The sequence below is a fragment of the Lynx rufus genome, unplaced genomic scaffold (assembly GCF_022079265.1).
Source record: "Lynx rufus isolate CCGP_SWC_20201006 ecotype Redwood Valley unplaced genomic scaffold, mLynRuf1.p SCAF_5, whole genome shotgun sequence".
NCBI lineage: Eukaryota > Metazoa > Chordata > Mammalia > Carnivora > Felidae > Lynx > Lynx rufus.
The window spans coordinates 50,377,249-50,396,806 of NW_025814867.1; the positions used below are offsets into that span (position 1 = coordinate 50,377,249).

The following is a 19,558-nucleotide window of genomic DNA, read 5'->3' on the forward strand; positions in this document are numbered from 1 at the left end:
GGCCACATTTAGTACTTGCTACTTTGCAGTTTGTTTTTTGCTGACAATTCTCGTTTCTCAAGTTTGGTCTTCCAAACCCATAGCAGAGTGATCATTATCTTCCTAAGTCACTGTCATAAGGAAAATAGGTCAGGTCTCCCCACCTTGGTGCTGGGATGTTGTTCAGTAAGTACTCAGTGACAGGACCTTGTCCTCTTTGATTTTGTCACAACAGTGTCTTGCTCTGCATGGTATTCTGCACTCCCTTTTGTCCTCTGAATCATGGAAAGATTAAAATTAGGTGGAAATTCTTACTGAGATTTTTTTTCCCATGACACCTACGTAGTTATGCGAATACAGGTCTGAGATAACCCTTTTGTATTCTTCCAAAGACATCCTGGGAGGACATACCTCACTATATGGTAGTTACATGGATATTTTTCTGTGCCCCTCGGAAAAGGTAGAGGATAGAGAGCTCCCTGGAGGTAGAAAGCCAGAATGGGTTCCCCTCTGTATCTCCATGAGCTGCACATCAGTTGGAATGTGGTGACCTCTCAGTAAGTTCTTCCTGAGGCGTCAGTATTGAATATCTCCACCTGGAAGACTTTTAGTTACACACATAGAGTTGACACTTGAACAATGTGAAGGTTAGGAGCACAGACCCCCTGCGCAGTTGAAAGTCTGTGTATAATTTCTGAATCCCCAAAACCCTGACTGCTAATGGCCTATTGTTGACTGGAAGCCTTACTGATAACATAAGCAGTCAACACATATTTTGTATATTTTTGTATGATATACTGCATCTTTACAATAAGGTGAGCTAGAGAGGAGAAAATGTTATTATGAAAATCATAAGGAAGAGAAAATATATTTGTAGTACTGTACTGTATTTACTTAAAAAAAAATCCACGTATGATGGACCCATGCAGTTCAAATCTGTGTTGTTCAAGTGTTGACTGCACTTATGTTTTTTTAAATTTTTTATGATTTTATTTTTTAATATTTATTTCATATATATATACATATACATATACATATATATACATATACATATATATATATACATATACATATATGTATATATATACACTTTTTTGTCTTGGTGTAGTCTTTTTTATTCTCCCTACTATAGAGCTTTGGTTCTATATTTCTATCTTTTAAAATCAGACTTTTAGACTAAAAGAAAAATCTTCTGATTTTATATCCTGTGGTTCTCTGAGAAACTACTCAAAGGATCATTTCTTACACAAACTATTTCCATGGGAGAAGTTCAGTTATTTTTCTCCTATTCAGTTGTTCAAAATGTTTTTCACACACTTGTTTATGCAATAGTTTCCTTCCAGGTGGATTCACCCACTTCAAATGGGAAAATGTAGCACTAGGTCTGTGAGAGGGGGTGCAGAGTCCGAAAACACCAAAAATAATTATGCTTTGCATTTGTCTGCTCTGCAACACCTTAGCATGCATCATCACATTCCGATCCCACAGACGTGATGCTAGATGAATGGCCCAGGCATTAATATTTCATTTTACCAGTGAAGAAATTGAACCCCGGAGGTTACCTGGCTAATTTCAACAATAGGTCACAGACCCAGGTCTTTCAACTCCTTGCAGCATAATGTACTTTGGACTATGCTATGAAACTCAATGTGTTGCTTAGGCAGCATTTTATAGACAGGAATAATAAACAGGGGAAAGAAATAGAGGCAAAAATGAGAGCACTAGTTACTGCCTCTAAAGAAGCCAAACTGTGGAAGAATCAAGAGAGCACTTAGAAGAACTGAGCTATGTGGCAGTTGGAAAAGTCTGTGCTATCTTGTTTGGGGTAGAAACGGGCAGGGGCTGGGGGATTGTGTTCTCCTAAGAGCATCTGATCAGAGAGTAAGGGGTGTACTTTTCTACCACGATCAATTATTTAAGCTTCACCTCCTCACATTAGACCCCTACAAGGTTCTATGAGGCATTCTCTGAGAATTTGATCTCTTCTATGACAGCTGTTTGGCAGAAATGGCAAGAAGATGGGATGGGTGTGGGTCTCCACGGAATACCTTACAATGAAGACTAGAGTGCTTAGTTCTCTATTTAGAGAGTGAAAATATATCCCCTCTTTTTGATAAGCTTTTAGGGGTGAAAATCAAAGGGATTGATGAAGGAAAAAATAATCAGTTAAAAAGGACTATCTGATCTTTAAAAAAAAGGTTTTTTTTTAATGTTTGTTTATTTTGTGTGAGAAGGAGCACAAGCAAGGGGAGGAGGAGAGAGGGGGGAGGGAGAGAGAGAGGGAGACAGAGGGAGAGAGAGGGAGAGAGAGGGAGAGAGAGAATCCCAAGCAGGCTCTGCATTGTCAGCGCAAAGCCTGATGCAGGGCTCAATCCCGTGAACTGAGAGATCATGACCAGAGCCAAAATCAACAGTTAGATGCTTAACTGACTGAGCCACCCCGGTGCCCCATTATCTGACCTTGTAGCAATTTTATGGAGCCTTTCATAAAGACATGAGAGGCTCCCCCAACTTATGATGGTTTGACTTAAGGTTTTTTTTTGATTTTGTGATGGTGTGAAAGGCATGTGCATTCAGTAGAAACCATACTTCTGACTTTGAATTTGGACCTTTTCCCAGGCTAGAAATACATGTTAGGATACTGTCTCATGATGCTGGGCAGGAGGCTGCAGCTCCCGGGAAGCCCTGCAATCAGGAGGGTAAATAGCCAATACACTTGCAACCATTGTAGACCCGTCCAACCCTCCTCCTCCTCCTTCTTCTTCTTCTCCTTCTTCTTCTCCTTCTCCTTCTTCTTCTCCTTCTTCTTCTCCTTCTTCTCCTCCTTCTTCTTCTTCTTCTTCTTCTCCTTCTTCTTCTCCTTCTTCTCCTCCTCCTTCTCCTCCTTCTCCTCCTTCTCCTTTTCCTTCTTCTCCTCCTCCTCCTCCTCCTCCTTCCTCTTCCTCCTCCTCCTCTTCTTCCTCCTCCTCTTCTTCCTTCTTCCTCCTCCTCCTTCCTCCTCCTCCTCCCTGTACAGTAGTCAATAAGTTACATGAGATACTCAACACTTTATTATAAAACAGACTTTGCGTTAGATGATTTTGCTCAATTATAGGCTAACATAAGTGTTCTGTGAATGTTTAAGATAGGCTAGGCTAAGCTATGATGTTTGCTGGGTTAGGTGAATTCCATGCATTTTCAACTTATGATATTTCCAACTTAGGTTGGGTTTCTCAGGACATAACCCCATCATAAGTCAAGAGATATCTGTAAGTTAGTTTAAATAGCCTAAAGGATCATTTTGAATTTATTCTTCTAATAATTCCCAACCATTAGTAATAATATTCCGTTTTAGAAATCAGTTTGTTGGTTACTCAGCCAATAAATATTTATTAAGGGTATGCTGTGTGTCAGGTTCTGGTGATAAATGAAAAATGAATAATGAATGACTGGATGGTGAATAAAATACAGATTTTGCCCTCAAGGAACTCACATTCTAGAAGGAGAGAGAGAAAATAGATTTGTAAACAAATGGGTAAAGAAGATCATTCAGGCCTGAAAAGCTGCATTTAGTGGGGGACATTTTCATCTTGTGCTGAGCCTGAGCACATTTTGAGCCTCCCAGCACCCAGATGGAGACAAAAGACTCTTCCCAGGACCACAAACCTGCACCTGCAGTTCTGTCTTTACCACAACTCTAGTCAAAAACAATGTCCAAAGGGAGATACAGTATTCCTAGTTAAATGTGAATAGTTTCACCTGACAAAGTCATGACCATGTGTTGCTTTGTTTTTATTCTAGGAATCTTGGAAAATCAGGACTCAGAGTTTCTTGCTTGGGTCTTGGTAAGTACCAGGGGTATCCTGTGGGGATGGCCCGGGAGGTGGGAGACTGGGGAGAACACTAAAGGAGTGACTAGGATTATGTTGAGACCCGGTCTCAAGTAAGGAGGGACTTCCTGACTAACATTGCTCCCCTTCTCCTCTGAGCCTTTCCTGCCCAACACAGCCCTCTCCCTCTCTAGGCCCAAAGAGCCACTGTGCTCATGATGCCGTATGGGGCCCATCAAGCAGAAACAAATCTGATCATAAAAGCACACCTTAGTGGAAGAAACTTCCCTGTTACTCACGTTCAGCAAAGGTGAAGAACCTCATTGTATGCATTTGTACACTCACCCGCCTGTAGCTTCATCTGGATTTTTTTTCTATCCTTCTTTTCCCTTTGCCTAATTTACTCGCTTATTTTTTTCTATTGTTACGTACTTTGTGTACTTTTATAATGTACCTTAAATACTCTGGGGCAATATATATAAATAATATATATATGTAAATACATATATTATTCCTCCCAGAAAATGTTAATATCTAAACAAGACTAAGTTAGAGATGGCAATGGTAACAGCATGAGAATGAGTCTGAAATGGTGAAATGTGAGTATGAGACTTGGGGAGGGAATAAGGCTTCCTGATTTCTCCCACATACGAGAAAAAGCAGCCCTGGTGTTTGGACCTTTTGACACCATGAGAACTATCCTTGTAACCTAAGAGGGTGTAGACCATGATGGCAGCTGAGGAGGTACTGACAAGTGATCAGATTACGGCTCTGCTTTGAAGGTAGAGGCTGGCAGATTCTTTGTTTGATTCTTTGTGGAGTGGAGGACAAAGGAGGAGAGGCAAAGATGACGGGGGTGGGAGGGTTTGCTTGAACAGCGGAAAGGATGCAGCTACCAGCAAATAAGATGTGGGAGAAGGAAGGAGGAAAGATTTAGAGAGGGGGAGAAGGGAGATTGATTTGGGATGTATTGTTTCTGATACCTGTTAGATATCCAAGACACAAAGGTCAAATAGGTAAATGGGTGTATGAATCTGGACTTTAGAGAAGAGGCATGGGTCACGTACATGACTCGAAAGTCATCAACGCGCGGATGCTGTTTAAGCCATAAGACTGGATGAGAACACTATGGGACTGAGTATAGATGAAACACAAGAGCACAGGGTCCGAGACCTGGGGAATCCAACATTAAGAAATCAGGAAAATGAGCAAAAGCCAATCAAGAAAACTGAAAAGAAGCAGTCAGGGCAGTAGGCAGAGAACCAGGAGAACGCAGAGTTCTGGAATCCAGCTGAAGAAATTATTTAAAGGAGGATGGAGTGACCAACCCTATCAAATGCTGCTCACAGGTCAAGCAAGATGAGGTCCAAGAATTAATCATAGAGCAGCAAGGCGGTCACTGATGACTTTGAAAAGATCAGTTTGGGGAGGTGGAGAGCTCATGCATGATTGAAGAGAGCATGGGAAGTAAATAGCTGGTGGATACACTTTTCATGACTCTGTCTATAAAAGGAAGCAGAGAATGGAGAGGCAGACGGATAGGCGGGCACAGTCAGAGAGAGTGCTCTTACACATGGAAGAAATGAGAGCGTATTTGTACGCTGAGAAGGAAATCCTTTTGAGAAGGAAAAAAAAAAATAATGTAGGAGAGGAGAGAAAAATACCTAGAATGATTTCTTGAAGACACAAGAAGAGAGTAAGTTGAAAGCAGGCAGAGTACATGGGCTTTGAAGCTGCTAGGTGGGTTGGCGGTATCTCGTAGACGTTCTTTTGTTGCTTCTATATTCTCAGTGCAAATCAGGAGCAAGGGTCATTGGCTGTTAGTGATGATGGGAAGCAGGTGTTGAAAGTCGGGTGAGAAAGAGGACATCCAGGAGAGCAGAAGGGTGTATGGACCGAGGGATACGTCAGAGTGGCTGGATGGCATTAAGGATCTGCTTGAGATTCATGCTAATAAATTAGAAGTGAGACCATCTCTGTGGCTGGGTGTTTTTCCTGCAGCCACACTCAGGTGTTCAGATGGGGTTTTTCAAGGGCATATGATGAAAAAGAGAAGCCAAGAAACTGAGAGTTTATGGAAAGGGGTGATTATAATGGTGGACCTCAGAGTTTAAACTGAGCAGAGAGGAAAATGAGGACTAAATCCAGGGTTATGATCCACAAGTAAATGAGGAGATGGCAGGACAATAGAAAATGGGTAGGATTGATGAATTGTACAAACAGAAGGACCAGAGCATTGTTGGAATAAGAGCAGTAGAGACAGTAAGTTTGAAGGATAGAAAGTGGCAGTTAGAAAGGAGGATGCTTGAAACTGAGGTTTGGGACGTTCAGTTTGGGTAGTAACAAGTCTAAGATGTGTCCATGGGCAGAGGGTGGCTGAGGTTGTGTTGAAGACAAGATCAGGGGGCGCCTGGGTGGCTCAGTCGGTTGAGCGTCGGACTTCGGCTCAGGTCACAATCTCGCGGTCCATGAGTTCAAGCCCCGCGTCGGGCTCTGGGCTGATGGCTCGGAGCCTGGAGCCTGCTTCCGATTCTGTGTCTCCCTCTCTCTCGGCATCTCCCCCCGTTCATGCTCTGTCTCTCTCTGTCTCAAAAATAAATAAATGTTAAAAAAAAAATTAAAAAAAAAAAAAAAAAGAAGACAAGATCGGTGGAGAGGAGGAGGTCAAGAAACCGAGAGATAAAGGCGCAGGGAAGGATTATCTTTGAAGTCCCTGAAATCACTCTAAAGTATGACAAAATTAATATTGAAGAGAGGGACACTGAGCCAGAGCTAAAATTTTCAGAGCCTAAGAGAGAATGACCAGGGGTTGCTAAGCAACTACAACATTGGGGCCTGGTGATGTGGGATTCAAAGTGGTGAGAAGGCACCAAGAAAGCATTGGAAGGATTTCTTGGCCCCTGTTGAACCAGAGTGTGGGGACCAGGGAGGGGATGGTAGTGAATGAATTAAAGGTAGTGGCAATTCTGCCTCCTTTTACTGTATTTCAAAGATATTGAAGGCTATCGATGCCCGAGTTTTTCTGATTCTCCCTAATGATATGATTTGGGTGGTGAGGGTGGTCTTCGATTACGGTAAGTCAGAGGAAATTTGACACTTGCGTAACTTATGGCTCTGATCTTCTTGTCATTTACTTGTCTTTGAAAGACTCTGGAGGTTCATTATCAGAGATAGTCTGACCTTAGTCTTTTTAAGAATGTGCTTTATGGTAAATAATTATTCACTATTTGTTTTTGAAAGAAATTACCTATAAATATAAATTAAGAAATATAGTGAAAAAATCATAGACCAATGATCTTATAGAGTCCGTATCTATGGCGGAAAGTAAGTTAGTCAAAAGTACATAGAAAACTCAAGCCAAAGCCCTTCAAGTTATAAAAAAAATTCAGGTGTTTCTGAAGGGCCACATGGAAATGAGTCTCCAGAGGGCAGACTGTAGTTTTTAAAAAACCCAGTGTGTGTGTGTGCTATTGGTATTTTGGTGAACTTTGAAACAGAACTCTGATTCAGGTGTAGCAAGTCCTGATTTGAGCTTTACATTTTTCTGAGAGCCTAAACACTTGTGATAAGACATTGCATGAAAAATAGGAGGAAACAAAGAAGTTCATGGGACTGACTTCATTCAAAACAGGTAAAACGTTTGGTTGAATGAGCATTTTTTTGAGCGCTTTTCTAAGGGCCTCTGTAAGCCAGAGAAGACGGAAAACATCATAGAAAGGAATATGTACCAGGCTTAATCCGTCTGTCTCTGCAGACCCCAGCTCTCAAATCCAGGAGGAGCCAGTTTTACCGCTGCAGGCTCAGGATGTCTGCTCAGTTACAGCCCATGTTCAACTGAGGCTTTGGAAATTAGGTATCAAATGTACCAAGCAGGGGCTAAGCATTCGACTCGTGATTTTGGCTCAGGTCATGATCTCGTGGTTGTAAGATCGATCCCCAGGTCAGACTCCGCACGGGGCATGGAGCATGCTTAAGATTCTCCCTCTGCCCCTCCCGCAGGCACTCACGTGTGCTGTCTCTCTCTCAAAAGAAAATGAAAATAAGTAGATACATAAATGTCCCAAGCAATCACACCATTACAGTTGTCTTTTATCGAAATATTCTAAAGGTCATAGTTAAAGCTAACAGTCCTGACTTTCTGTTCTACCAGAGGACAGGCTGGCAAGCTTCCTTTTCATAAACTAAGAACATGTGTAAATGGGAACAGAAAGGTGAAATCACTTAAGGATAAACTGAAGACACCTCTGAAGGCACATGGCTCTGCCAGCTATTGAAATGTGGGAAGAAATTAAGCGGCCAAACCCATCTATGGGTTGCTGATGGCTGGCCTGGTTTGTAAATACATTGACCAGTGCTATCAAGCCCCAACGTCAAAGAACCTTGTGGCGAAAAAAGTAAATCTACCATGGAGTGAGTGAAAATCATCTACTAGAATGTGGGATCATCTTCTGAGACAGGAAGAGTCGAGTTGATGTATTCACTCATTCATTTGTTCATTCGTTTACTCATTCATTCTCAGCAAACGCTTAGGAAGCCAGACATTTTGCTGGTTATAGGGGATACCAAGATGAAAGCAGCAAGGATCCTGCTCTCACATCGCTCACACAGTAGGAGTTAGGCATGTGGAAACAGACACTACGTTTGCCAGATGCCAGGATAAGATGAACCAAGCCTGAGGAAAGTCTCCTGAAGAACTTGGGGAGAACTTCACAGAGAAGGTGCTGCTAAAGAGTTGAGACTTGCAGGAAATCACCAAGTGGAGAAAGGGCAAAGGATTCAAGACAGAGGGAGAAGCACGAGCCTGGAGAGAGATCCCGTGGAGCGGGAGGTGCTTGGAGAAACGCTAGTGTTTGTGTAGAATATTGTGAAGGCAGGGTGTCAGGGAACCACGAGGAATGTGCCTGGAAGGAAAGCCAGGCCTGACCATGAGAGCCCTTGTTTACCTTGCTAAGTCATTTAGCTCATGTCTTCTGCATCTCTGGTGTTCCTCCAAGTCCTGAGGTCCCCAGGTCACAAGGGAACGCTTGGGGGTGAGACACAGACAGGGCTTCATCTCACTTCACCCTTTTTCTTCCATTGCCACAGCCTTTATCAAAGGAGCTCCACTTTTTCTAAAGGTAAAGATAAATAGAACAAATTTTAATGTAAATTTAAATGTAAACTTTTTAAAGTAAATTTATATTTTAAATGTAAATTAAAAAAAATTATGTTTATTTTTGAGAGAGAGAGAGAGAGAGAGAGAGAGCAGGAGAGGGGCAGAGAGAGAGGGAGACACAGAATCTGAAGCAGGCTCCAGGCTCTGAGCTGTCAGCACAGAGCCCGACGCGGGGCTCGAACTCATGGACTGCGAGATCATGACCTGAGCCAAAGTCAGACATTTAACTGACTGAGTCACCTATAAATTAAAAAATTTTAATGCAATGTGTAATAAATGACCATCTTTTATTTTTTATTTTATTTTATTTTTTTTGTTTTAGAGACAGAGCATATGAGTGGGGGAGAGAGGTAGAGGGAGAGAGGAGAGAATCTTAAGCAGGCTCCATACTCAGCACTGATCCCAATGTAGAGCTTGATCCCACAACCCTGGGATCATGATCCAAACCAGATGCTCAACTGACTGAGCCACCCACGTGCCCCAGTGACTGTATGTTTTAGAGCAATTCTGGGTTCACTGCAAAATTGAGTAGAAAGGATAGATGGCTCCCCTTGCCCCACATATACACTGCCTGCCCCACTATCAACATCCCATACCAGAGTGTCACCTTTGTGACAGTCCTATGTTGACACGTCAGTATCACCCAAACTGTAGTTACCTTAGGTGTGTGCATAACTCTTGGTGTCGTATGTTCTGTGGGTTTAGACAAATGTATAATAATGTGTAATCCTCATTATAGTATACAGGTAATCTCACTGCCCTAAAACTCCTCTGTGCTCTGCCTATTTATCTCTCCCTCCCCCTCACCCCTGGCAACCACTGATTCTTCTACTATCTCCATAGTTTCGTGTTTTCCAGAATTTCATAGAGTATGGACATCACACAGTATGTAACCTTTTCATACTGGCTTCATCACTTAGCAGTATGCGTTTACGGTTCCTCCATGTCTTTTCATGGCTTAATAGCTCATTTCTCTGTAGGGCTTCAGATTCCATTTTGAAGGAGGTGGGCAGGAAAGATCCTTCTGCCAGAAAAACCCAAAACACCCAAAGAGTTTGAAAATCCTATTCTAGCTGTGAAAAGCCACTTAAGCACTTGGATCAAGAGCAGGACATCGTCCAGTGAGTAGGCTTGTTTCTGACAGCGATATGAAGGCAGGCTTGAGGGAAAGGGTTGAGACTGGAGACAAGGAGAGGAATTAGGAGTCAAGTGATGAGGCAGTACTACAGGAAGCATTAAAGATATACGGAAAGGAGAGAATTATTTAGGAAGAAGAATAAACAGGATTTGGCAACTTGGGAATGCAGAATGAGAAGTCCCCCTGAGCAGGGGAGGTTGCTAGGGTTCCTGGATGGGGCATCAAGGTAGAGGAGCTAAAATCTCAGAAGGGAGAAATGCAGAAGGAACAGTAAGAGGAAGGAGGGCTCGAAGAAGCAGGAGCATTGTGGGGGCGGTGACCAGAGAGACCTTCAATTTATTTATTTATTTTTAAGTGTTATTTATTTATTTAGAGAAAGTGCAAGTGAGGGAGGGGCGGGGGGGGGGCAGGGAGAGAGAAAGAATCCCAAGCAGGCTCCACACCATCAGCTCAGAGCTCTATGCAGGGCTCAGACTCATGAACTGCGAGATCATGACCTGAGCCGAAGTTGGACGCATAAATGACCGAGCCACCCTAGCACCCTGAGCCCTTCAGCTTCTGGTTTCAGAGATCCAGAGGGCATAAGGAGTGATGGAAGGAGCTCTGGGCTGCAAACAGAGACCCAGGCTGCAAACAGAGACCTTCTAGCAAGGCAAACCTGTGCTTGTCATTGAGGTCACCTGCGAATACAGAGGACTGGCCTTTTGGGGCAGATTTAGGGCATCTGCCTTCTAGAGTCTGCCAGGCTGTATGCTCCCTGAGAGCAGAGACCGACTCTGTTTTTTCCTGTACCCTTGTTGTATCTTTAGCAGAACACAATATCTGGCAAGTAGCAGGCGATCAACAGTGTTTATTGAATGGCTGACAAGATAGATGGATCATTGGCTAAGTAATGGCAAAAAGCACAGGGGGTGATAGTGAAGATCCAGCTGAAGTTAGAAATCACGAATCGCTGAGGACCAGCCAGCCCAGTTCTTTGGGTTTTTTCCAGCAGCGTATCAATGCCGAAACAGCGAAGGCCAAGTGGAAGTGGGAGGTGGCAAGTGGGGAGAGGACACAGAAAGGTCCAACGTTGAGGATTGTCCCAGAGTGGGTTAGGGGCCAGGGGATGTGCTGCATACACAGTGACATGGAGTCCAGCCTGGGGTGGGGCTCAGAGCTGTATCAACAGTTAGAAGGGTCTCTGCCCACACTCTGAGTTACCCCACACGGTCTCACATTAGAAGCAGAGGCCTGTCTGACTGATGCCATGGGAGGTGACACACCATAGTGGGTAGCTGCTCCTACAGGTGCTTGAAAGAGGCTGACTTTACCCTGCACTGTGTACTCTGGGATATACTTGCTTCCCTCCAGATAAGATGTTTGCAAGAAAAAAGGCTTGTGATGGTTCATTTTATTTGTCAGCTCGCCTGGGCCACAGGGTGCCCAGATTTGTAGTCAAACATTAATCTGGGAGTGTCCTGAGGGTGTTTTTGGGTGGGATTAACATTTGAATTGGTAGACTAAGTAAAGCTGGATGGCCCTGGATGGCTCTGCCGAATGTGGGTTGGGTGGTCCTCATTCAGTCAATTGAAGCCTGAATAGTACAAAAAGGCTGACCCTCCTTGGAGGAGGGGAACTCCTCCCGCCTGAGGCCTGAGTGCTTTGAGCTGGAACAGCAGACGTTTCAGACCTTTGGACCTAAACTGAAATATTGTTTCTTCTCTGCTCTCAAGCCTGCTGGCTTTTGGACTAGAACTGAAACCATGGGCTCTTCCCATTCTCAGGCCTCCAGACTTGGACTGAATCTACACAGCAGTTCTCTTGGGTCTCCAGCTTGCAGATGTCAGATCTTGGGACTTCTCAGCCTTCCAATAATGTGAGCCAATTCCTTAGAGTAAATCTATATATATATGTCTATTGAGATGGATAGATCTATGTATCTATATACACAAGTCTATATAGAGATTTTATATTTTAGTATAATTATATAAATATTTACATATAAAAAGGTATATAATAAGGAATTATATAAAAAAAATTATAAGATTCAGTTTCCCTAGAGAACCCTGACTAATGAAAACATTTTGCTAGTTTTTTAAAACATCACACAGGTGTGTGTGGCAAGCCAAGCGGCCAGATATTTCCAGTAAGTGACACATGATATAGGGAGATGAGGGAACACAGATGGGGGGATATGTGGTCACATGCTCATAGAATAGCTATACCTATAGAATACCATCATCTTGGGCGCCCGGGTGGCTCAGTTGGTTAAGCATCTGACTCTTGATTTCGGCTCAAGTCATGATCGCACAGTCATAGAGCCTCGCATTGGCCTCTGCACGGAGCCTGCCTGGGATTCTCTCTCTCTCTCCCTCTCTGCCCTTACTCGCACTGTCATGCTCTCTCTCTCTCTCTCAAAATAGTAGATAAACTTAAAAAAAATTAATAATACCATCATCCCACAGGAGGTCTGGGCTGTTCTCTGGTCAGGAAGGGCGTTTTCTGTAGTGCTACCAGACAGGGTTAGGTCTGGGTGTAAGCAGTGAAAAGGAACACCCCATGCCTCCAGGGCCCTGTTTTACACAAGCCTTGAGGCTGTAACTTACAGGGCGGTGCAAACTGCCTCTACCTTCAGCATGTTTTGTGTTCTTTAGGCAGCCCTTCACACTTCATTCTCCTAGAGTAAAATATTTAACACCTTGGAGAGCCTACACTGACTCTCTCAAGAGGTGTTTCTTCTCCGCTGTGACCGCACATCAGAATTACGTGTGGTGCTTTAAAAAATGCAGGTAGCCAGTCTCCGTCCAGACCTCTGGAGTGAGAAGCCCCTGAGGCCCGCTCCGGCTGCAGATGTTTTTAAAAGTCCTCACTAATGATTCTGAGACGGTGACAGGGTTGGAAGCCATTGCCCCAATCAGGTGGAAGGAGACTGAGACGGGTATGACCTGGGACTGGTGAGCCAGGAGCCAGCATCTGTGACCCCCTCCTGCTAGCCCCTGGAGCTGGCCTGAGGCATCTCCACCTGACCGGCAGGCTCCCAGAGGAGAATCTGCCCAGATTGAGCTCGCCTTCCCTTCCATTCAGCACCCGCCACCTGGGCCTGTCTTGCCTTATGCCCTTCCCCGATCAGGGCAACCTTCCAGAGCAAAAGCGGTGAGTCGTAAGAATAAACCTTGTGGGCTTCTTTTTTAATGTGTTGCATATGTGCAGAATGTACTGGCCTGTCTGCCTCTGCCTGAGAGATGCTCTCACTGAACTAAATATTCTGACACTAGGAGAAGATGACATTAAATATTTAACATGGATGGCATTATTTTTGTGACACCCTTCGTGAGTCTCATTCTTGTAGCAAGGCCAGTGTAAACGAGCCACTTTGCCTATTATTATAACAACACAACAACAAATATTTATGAAGTGCCTCTAAGACACTTGAGAAACAATTTAAAAAGTACAGTTTCTTCCCTTAGAGAGTTTACCAATTTTTCTTCCTGACACAGTGAGTTATCTTAAGACCAAAATACCCACAAAATTGAAACACTGCGTGGATAACAAACATACAAGAGAATCTGGGGCTGGAAAGTCTACCTTGAATAACTGCCGTGGTGCCTACACATTAAAACTGAGCAGGCATTTGTACTTGTATGAGATTGTTTTAGAGTATTTCTTCCTCATTTCCTACTTTCATCAATTAAATGCATAAGGTTTGCTGAGAACCTGCTTATACTGTGAATGGCCAGTGACTGCGGGCCGTGTGCCTTTGCCTTCCCTCCTAGAGTGTATTAGGAGCTAAGATAGAGCCAGCCGGAGAGAGCAGCTGCCTCAGAGCTGGGGCCAGGGAAGAGCTTGGGAAGAGAAGACAAAGGAGTCTCTAACGACCCCATCTTCACCCCCCACTTGTACAAGGATGAGTGGCCCTCACTTCCTAACCTATGATTGACAAATGAAGCCAGACTTTGTACAACTGTCAGGTAGCAGGGGAGAGAAGGTCCTCCAGAGACCCAGATGCAGGCCGTTTGCTGGAACTGATAATTATACACAGGGTCTCACACATATGAGAGGGGTCATTAGTCCTTGCAGTCACCACCCCCTATACAGATGAGAAAAACAGAGGCAGGGATGATGGGGGTTTGGAGTGGTGGGGGTCTGGAGCTGATGGCCAAGAAAGAATTCTTGAGACATCTTTGTTGCAACAAGGGGATTTTATTAAAGCACGGGGAGAGGACCCACAGGCAGGAAGAGCTGCACTGGAATTGTGAGGAGTGACTGGTTATATACTATGGAGTCGAGGGAGGTTAAGGGCAAGAGGAAGGGCTCCAGAGGGACTTTGATATGTCAAAGAAGACTCCTAAGATACTGGAGGCCTTGCTCTTGTCAAGCTAAAGTTGTTTTCCCTCTAGTCAGGCATTAACATTAGGCCAGTAGGGGGTTCCTGGAGAAATGGTTCAGTCTGTATTTGCCTCAAGTATTTGTCAATGAGCTGCAGGTTATAAGGAAGTTTAATCTGACCTACCATTTCCTTCTTGTCTTTGATCCCCACATCACTCCAGAGGGGAGGGTGATGTCGGAGCTCCAGGAAACTGAGTCTATAGGTTTCTGAAGATTAGGCTACTGATAAAATGGCCTTTTTCTTGTAATTTACTAAGATATTTGTGAACTGATGGAGACTCCTGTCCTGTATGACTGTGATCTCCATCAGTTAACCATTTGTTTTTCCCTTTCCTTTGTTCTTGGGCAACCAGGAGTGCCCGGGGAATATCACACATATCCCACCTGGGGGGACAGGCAATGGCAGCACGGGTAACTTACCTCAGGCTCCCTCATCAGTAAGAGGGGAAATGTCTTGTCCAAGTCCAGTGGTAGAGACAGCAGAGCCCACACCTCCTGCCTCTGGCCCGGCCACCAGCCACCTGATCCTTACTTCTTCTCCACCCGCAGCCTCCAAGTGCCCACAGCCTCTTCCCGGCCTCAGGTTCCTCCTCGAGAAGTGAATGGCTGGACCAGACATGGGAGGCTCATTCTAGCTCTAACAGTCATGATGTGGGCAGTGATCAAGTTCCGCATGACTCCAGAGTGGCAGCTGGGTGAAAATGCCCACAGTCTACTGTAGAACTAGAGAATGGGGGTGTCGGAATGACTCCGGGAATCACTCAGGGCAGGCAATCACAGCTCCACGGACAGCATGGGGGCCAGAATGCACATCTCATGGCCCATGACCCAGTGCGCTCTCCCTGGAAGAGATTTCCAAGTAAGAATACAAGTGAGTGCAGACCGTTTGTGTTCCCCTGGATGCCCTGAACGAAGCTCCTAACTCCCGACTTAACCTCCTGGGCACATTGCCCTAAAGACGTCAGCTAGTCCTGCCTGTGGTTCCTCTACTCTAAGAAGAAGCCTGACGGAGGCACACCTTATGTACATGCAAGTCTATTCGTGTTGTTTACTTGGCATTTGCCCTGTACACGAATTTTATAAAGATTACACTTATAAGACTTTTCTTAAACCATAAAAACCCAAATGGAAGTTTGAGAAAGTTTCCGAATTTCAATCAGCAAAGTTGAGTTCCTCTAATTGTGAGGCTAGAATTCGAGGGACCCATCCGTTGGGGTGCTGACCTTCTGTGGAATGGGGTGCTCAGATTAAGAGAGTGTGGGGCTGAGGGGAGCCCTCGGAGGGCGGCACACATGCCTGAGGGGGTGACCGGCTGTGGGTCCACACAGGAGGGGAAATGCGTAGCGTTTCATACCTATGCCTTAGAGGCCTCAGCTGGATGCAATTAGGAATAAAATCCCAACTCCTTTTACGTCTGTTGAGTGTGAATCCGTCAGAAGCCTTCTTGAATAAGTGAACAGAAAACTCAGGCAAAGCAAAGTGAAAACCTCAGCTTAAGCCAAAACAGAAAATTCTAGGCTCGTGTGGGCAGTGGACACTTTGATGGCCTGATCCAGGGATCAGACTGTGAACTCTGCACGCTGGAGGTCTCATTCTCAGGCTGCCCTCAGAGCGACAAGATGGCTGTAGCAGCCCCAAGCCTCCTATAAATATTGTATCTGTCCCTGAACCAGTTACTGAAGGAATCCAGTCAACCAAGAACCAGCCCTGAAGCTGCAGAAGGGCTTAAATCTACAGAATGCAGATGCCCAAAGGAAATTTAAAGGACCCTTGCGTAAAAAGCACTGTGTTCCTCTGCTCCGAGTTCAGACAAATCCTTGGAACCGGAAAACCCTCCCCCACCCTTATTTTTGCTTTTCTGAGTTTTTCTATGCCTTTGGCGGCCAAGGTTAAAAACGACTGTCTCCCAGGCTTTTCTACAGTGTGAGGTACACGCAGAGTCTGGTGACCTTGGTGGGTGCTCATTTCTTGCTCCCTCAGTTTGCCTAATCGACACTACTTTTCCTCTGGAGGGGAAATACGTCCCTTTGTCTTTTTAATATACTCTCCTTTACATTTTCCCCCAAGTGTTGAAGGATCAGAGAGCCCCAGGCTCATTTACAAATAAGAGCGTCATCCTAACACCTGGATGACAAAAATACGCAAAACCTCCCGTAGAGCAAAGCAGAAAATACCATCAGTGGTCATTTTACATCTGACGACTAATTAAAATGGGAAGGGGGAAGAGGCTACCCAACATGTAATTATAGAAAACGTGATGAGGGAACGAGCAGTAGCTGAGTTAGAGCTGATGGCCTAGCCACGGGGCTCCCTTCAGGCTGTGCAGGAGGAAGCAGAAGGATGGAAAGTGCTGGCGGGGCTCTGCTTATGGTGACTGGAAACAAGTTTTCTGTGGGACTTTGTCGTTTTTCTTTCTGGTCGCTCACTCCCCTTCCCTCCCAAGCATCCCCATGCTGCTCAATGCTGCTCTGTCCTTCAGCCCTTGCTGGGCAGAAAGTGCAGCCTGCTCGGCAGATATGGCAAAGCAGATACGTGTCACCACTGGCTGAACAGAGGAGACAGGACTGGTCCTGAGACACAGTTCTGGAAGCGGGTCTCTGTGCCTTTGTTACTGTCACATCATTCCCGGGGCCAAGGGAGAGGAGCAGAGCAGTCACCCTCCCTTTCAGCACCTTCCTGGGAGGGGCTTGTCCCGGCCTTGCTGGTGCATCTTAGTTTGTGAGCTCTGAGGGGGCCAGGAACCACGACGACAGATTTGATCGTCCTCATAAAGCACGGAGGCTGGCACCCCTCATTCATTCTCACGTTCGTGGATTGCGTGAAGATGTGCCAGATGCTGTGCTGGGGGAAAGGGGGGGAAGATGCACCAGAGCACCACTGCCTGGCCTCACACAGTGAGTCAGTGCAGGGGTGGGGGTGGGGGGGCAGCGACCAGATTCCTGGGATGGATTACATCTCTGGTCTTTGTGCCCCCAGAGGACACCCTGTGTTTATGTTTGCTGGTGAGCTTCTTCAGTCTGACTTATTTCTTGCTGGATTATCCGTTCAGATCACATGCCTAGATCAGAGAAGGCGTTCAGTATGTCTCATTCATGGAATGAATGAATGAATGAATGAATGAATGAGTGAATCACAGTGTGACCAGTGCTCTGAGAGAAATCTGAGGTGCTGTGGGAACACATATGAGGACTGCCTAAGGGAGAGGTGGGCAGGTCATGGAAGGCTTCCTGGAGGAAGAGACAGCCGAGTAAGAGAGGACAGTAGGGTAGGAAAGGGCGAGGCCAAAGAGTAAACAAGGTAAAAAGCAGTCTAACAGTGACTAGTGCTAGTAACAGTGCTAGGAGTAGAGAGGCAGAGGATAGAGAGGTAAGACACAGAAATGGCACAGATGAGGAAGTGACCACCTCTTCTGGGGAGTCGGGGAAGGTGCTGGGCGAGGCAGTGGGATTTTGAGGGATGCAGGGGAATCTGTTAGGGTGATATGAAAGAAATCTGCAGCCATTTTTTTTTCTTTCTTTTCTTTTTTTTTTAATTTCTCACTTGACCCTCACTCAGATCTAGGCTTGAGTGTTGCTTTCCTGACCTTCCAGGTCCAGCTAGAGGCTTCCTATTAGTCCCCATTGCAACCCCTCTTACCATGGTGTGTGTGGCCTTTTGGGTCCTGTGCTGTAATTGTTCGAGTGTTTTTCTGTCTTCCCCACTGGACTGGGAGCCCCAGGAAACAGAGACCATTATTATCAATTGCCATTTTGACCCCACCATCTGGCATGGTTCTGGGGGAATGATGGGGCCTCGATAAGTATTTTCTAAATGAAGTGATAAACTCAGGAAGAAAAGCGTGGAGGAAGTCTAAGTTAGCATGGCCTGGAGGAAGAATTATATAGGGAGAGAAAATGATAAGAGAGGACTTTGGAAAGATGATGAAGAACATTGGAGGCCATGCCACAAAGCTTGGAATTGATCTGTTTTGTGATGGGGAGTCACTTGGCCAGATGCATTTTAGGAAGCTCACTCTGGTCGCAGTGGTCACGGCAGACAGCAAATTAGGACTGGAAATAGAAGCAAGGAGAGAGGCTGCACCGGACTCAAATATCCTGGCTTTTACAGAAGATTAAATGTAACCATCAGTTACTTGCTCACTAACTGTGAGCCCAGTTCATCATACTGTGTACCTAGACAGACAGCCTACACAGAACACATATGGCAGTTGTAAGTAAATGAGGCTTGATCAAATTAGCAGAAGATGGGTAAAGAAAACACAAAAGGAAATGCTTTTTTAAATTTTTTTTTTTTTCAACGTTTATTTATTTTTGGGACAGAGAGAGACAGAGCATGAACGGGGGAGGGGCAGAGAGAGAGGGAGACACAGAATCGGAAACAGGCTCCAGGCTCCGAGCCATCAGCCCAGAGCCTGACGCGGGGCTCGAACTCACGGACCGCGAGATCGTGACCTGGCTGAAGTCGGACGCTTAACCGACTGCGCCACCCAGGCGCCCCCAAAAGGAAATGCTTTTAAAAGCATAAAATAAAATCTCAGAAAAATGGCCTAAAATAGGTGTCAGCATAACAAATTGCGAAGTTGTAGAGATTGGGTAAAAAAAAAAAAAAAAAAAAAAAATGCTGGTTTCTAGATATGTTCTTTACATTAAAGGGCAAAAATAAACGGAAAATATAGGAATGGGCAAATAAAAATCAGACAAACACGAACAAAAAGGAGGTGAGGTGGTGGTGTAAAATTAATATTAAATGAACAAAGTAGAATTCAGGCAAAGAAAAGATACAGTAATGAGCGGTGATAATTGGTGGAGTGAGCTCCCTAAGAAGGAGCAAGGGGATAGGACCCAGAGGATCCATGGAGAAACTGGTCTTGAATAGAAGGAAGCCTCTTCCACAGTGACAGGAAGAGAGGGGGAAATGACGGGTGTCATCTTAGTTCATGATCCCTTAACTGAGGAGCCAACGATGAGTACACACCCATCTGAGGGTGAAGGAGGTGGGGTGTCTGCATCCCAGAGGGAGTCCTCAGGCAGCTGGAGACCACTGGGAAATGGGCAAGACATCCATTGTGTCTGTGATGGGTAGGTTGCTGGACTTAGGAGCAAGAAATAG

At 45.0% G+C, this 19,558-nt stretch overlaps 1 protein-coding gene across 5 annotated transcripts in view; it reads left to right on the forward strand.

Moving 5' to 3' along the window:
• Positions 1 to 19,558, forward strand: part of KCNAB1 (potassium voltage-gated channel subfamily A regulatory beta subunit 1) — a 417,565-nt gene that overhangs the window by 294,271 nt on the left and 103,736 nt on the right. For all 5 annotated transcript variants that reach the window (XM_047099247.1, XM_047099250.1, XM_047099248.1 and 2 more), the window contains exon 2: positions 3,760 to 3,803. In XM_047099247.1, the coding sequence (XP_046955203.1) occupies positions 3,760 to 3,803 (44 nt within the window). The remainder of the gene's footprint in view (positions 1 to 3,759; positions 3,804 to 19,558) is intronic.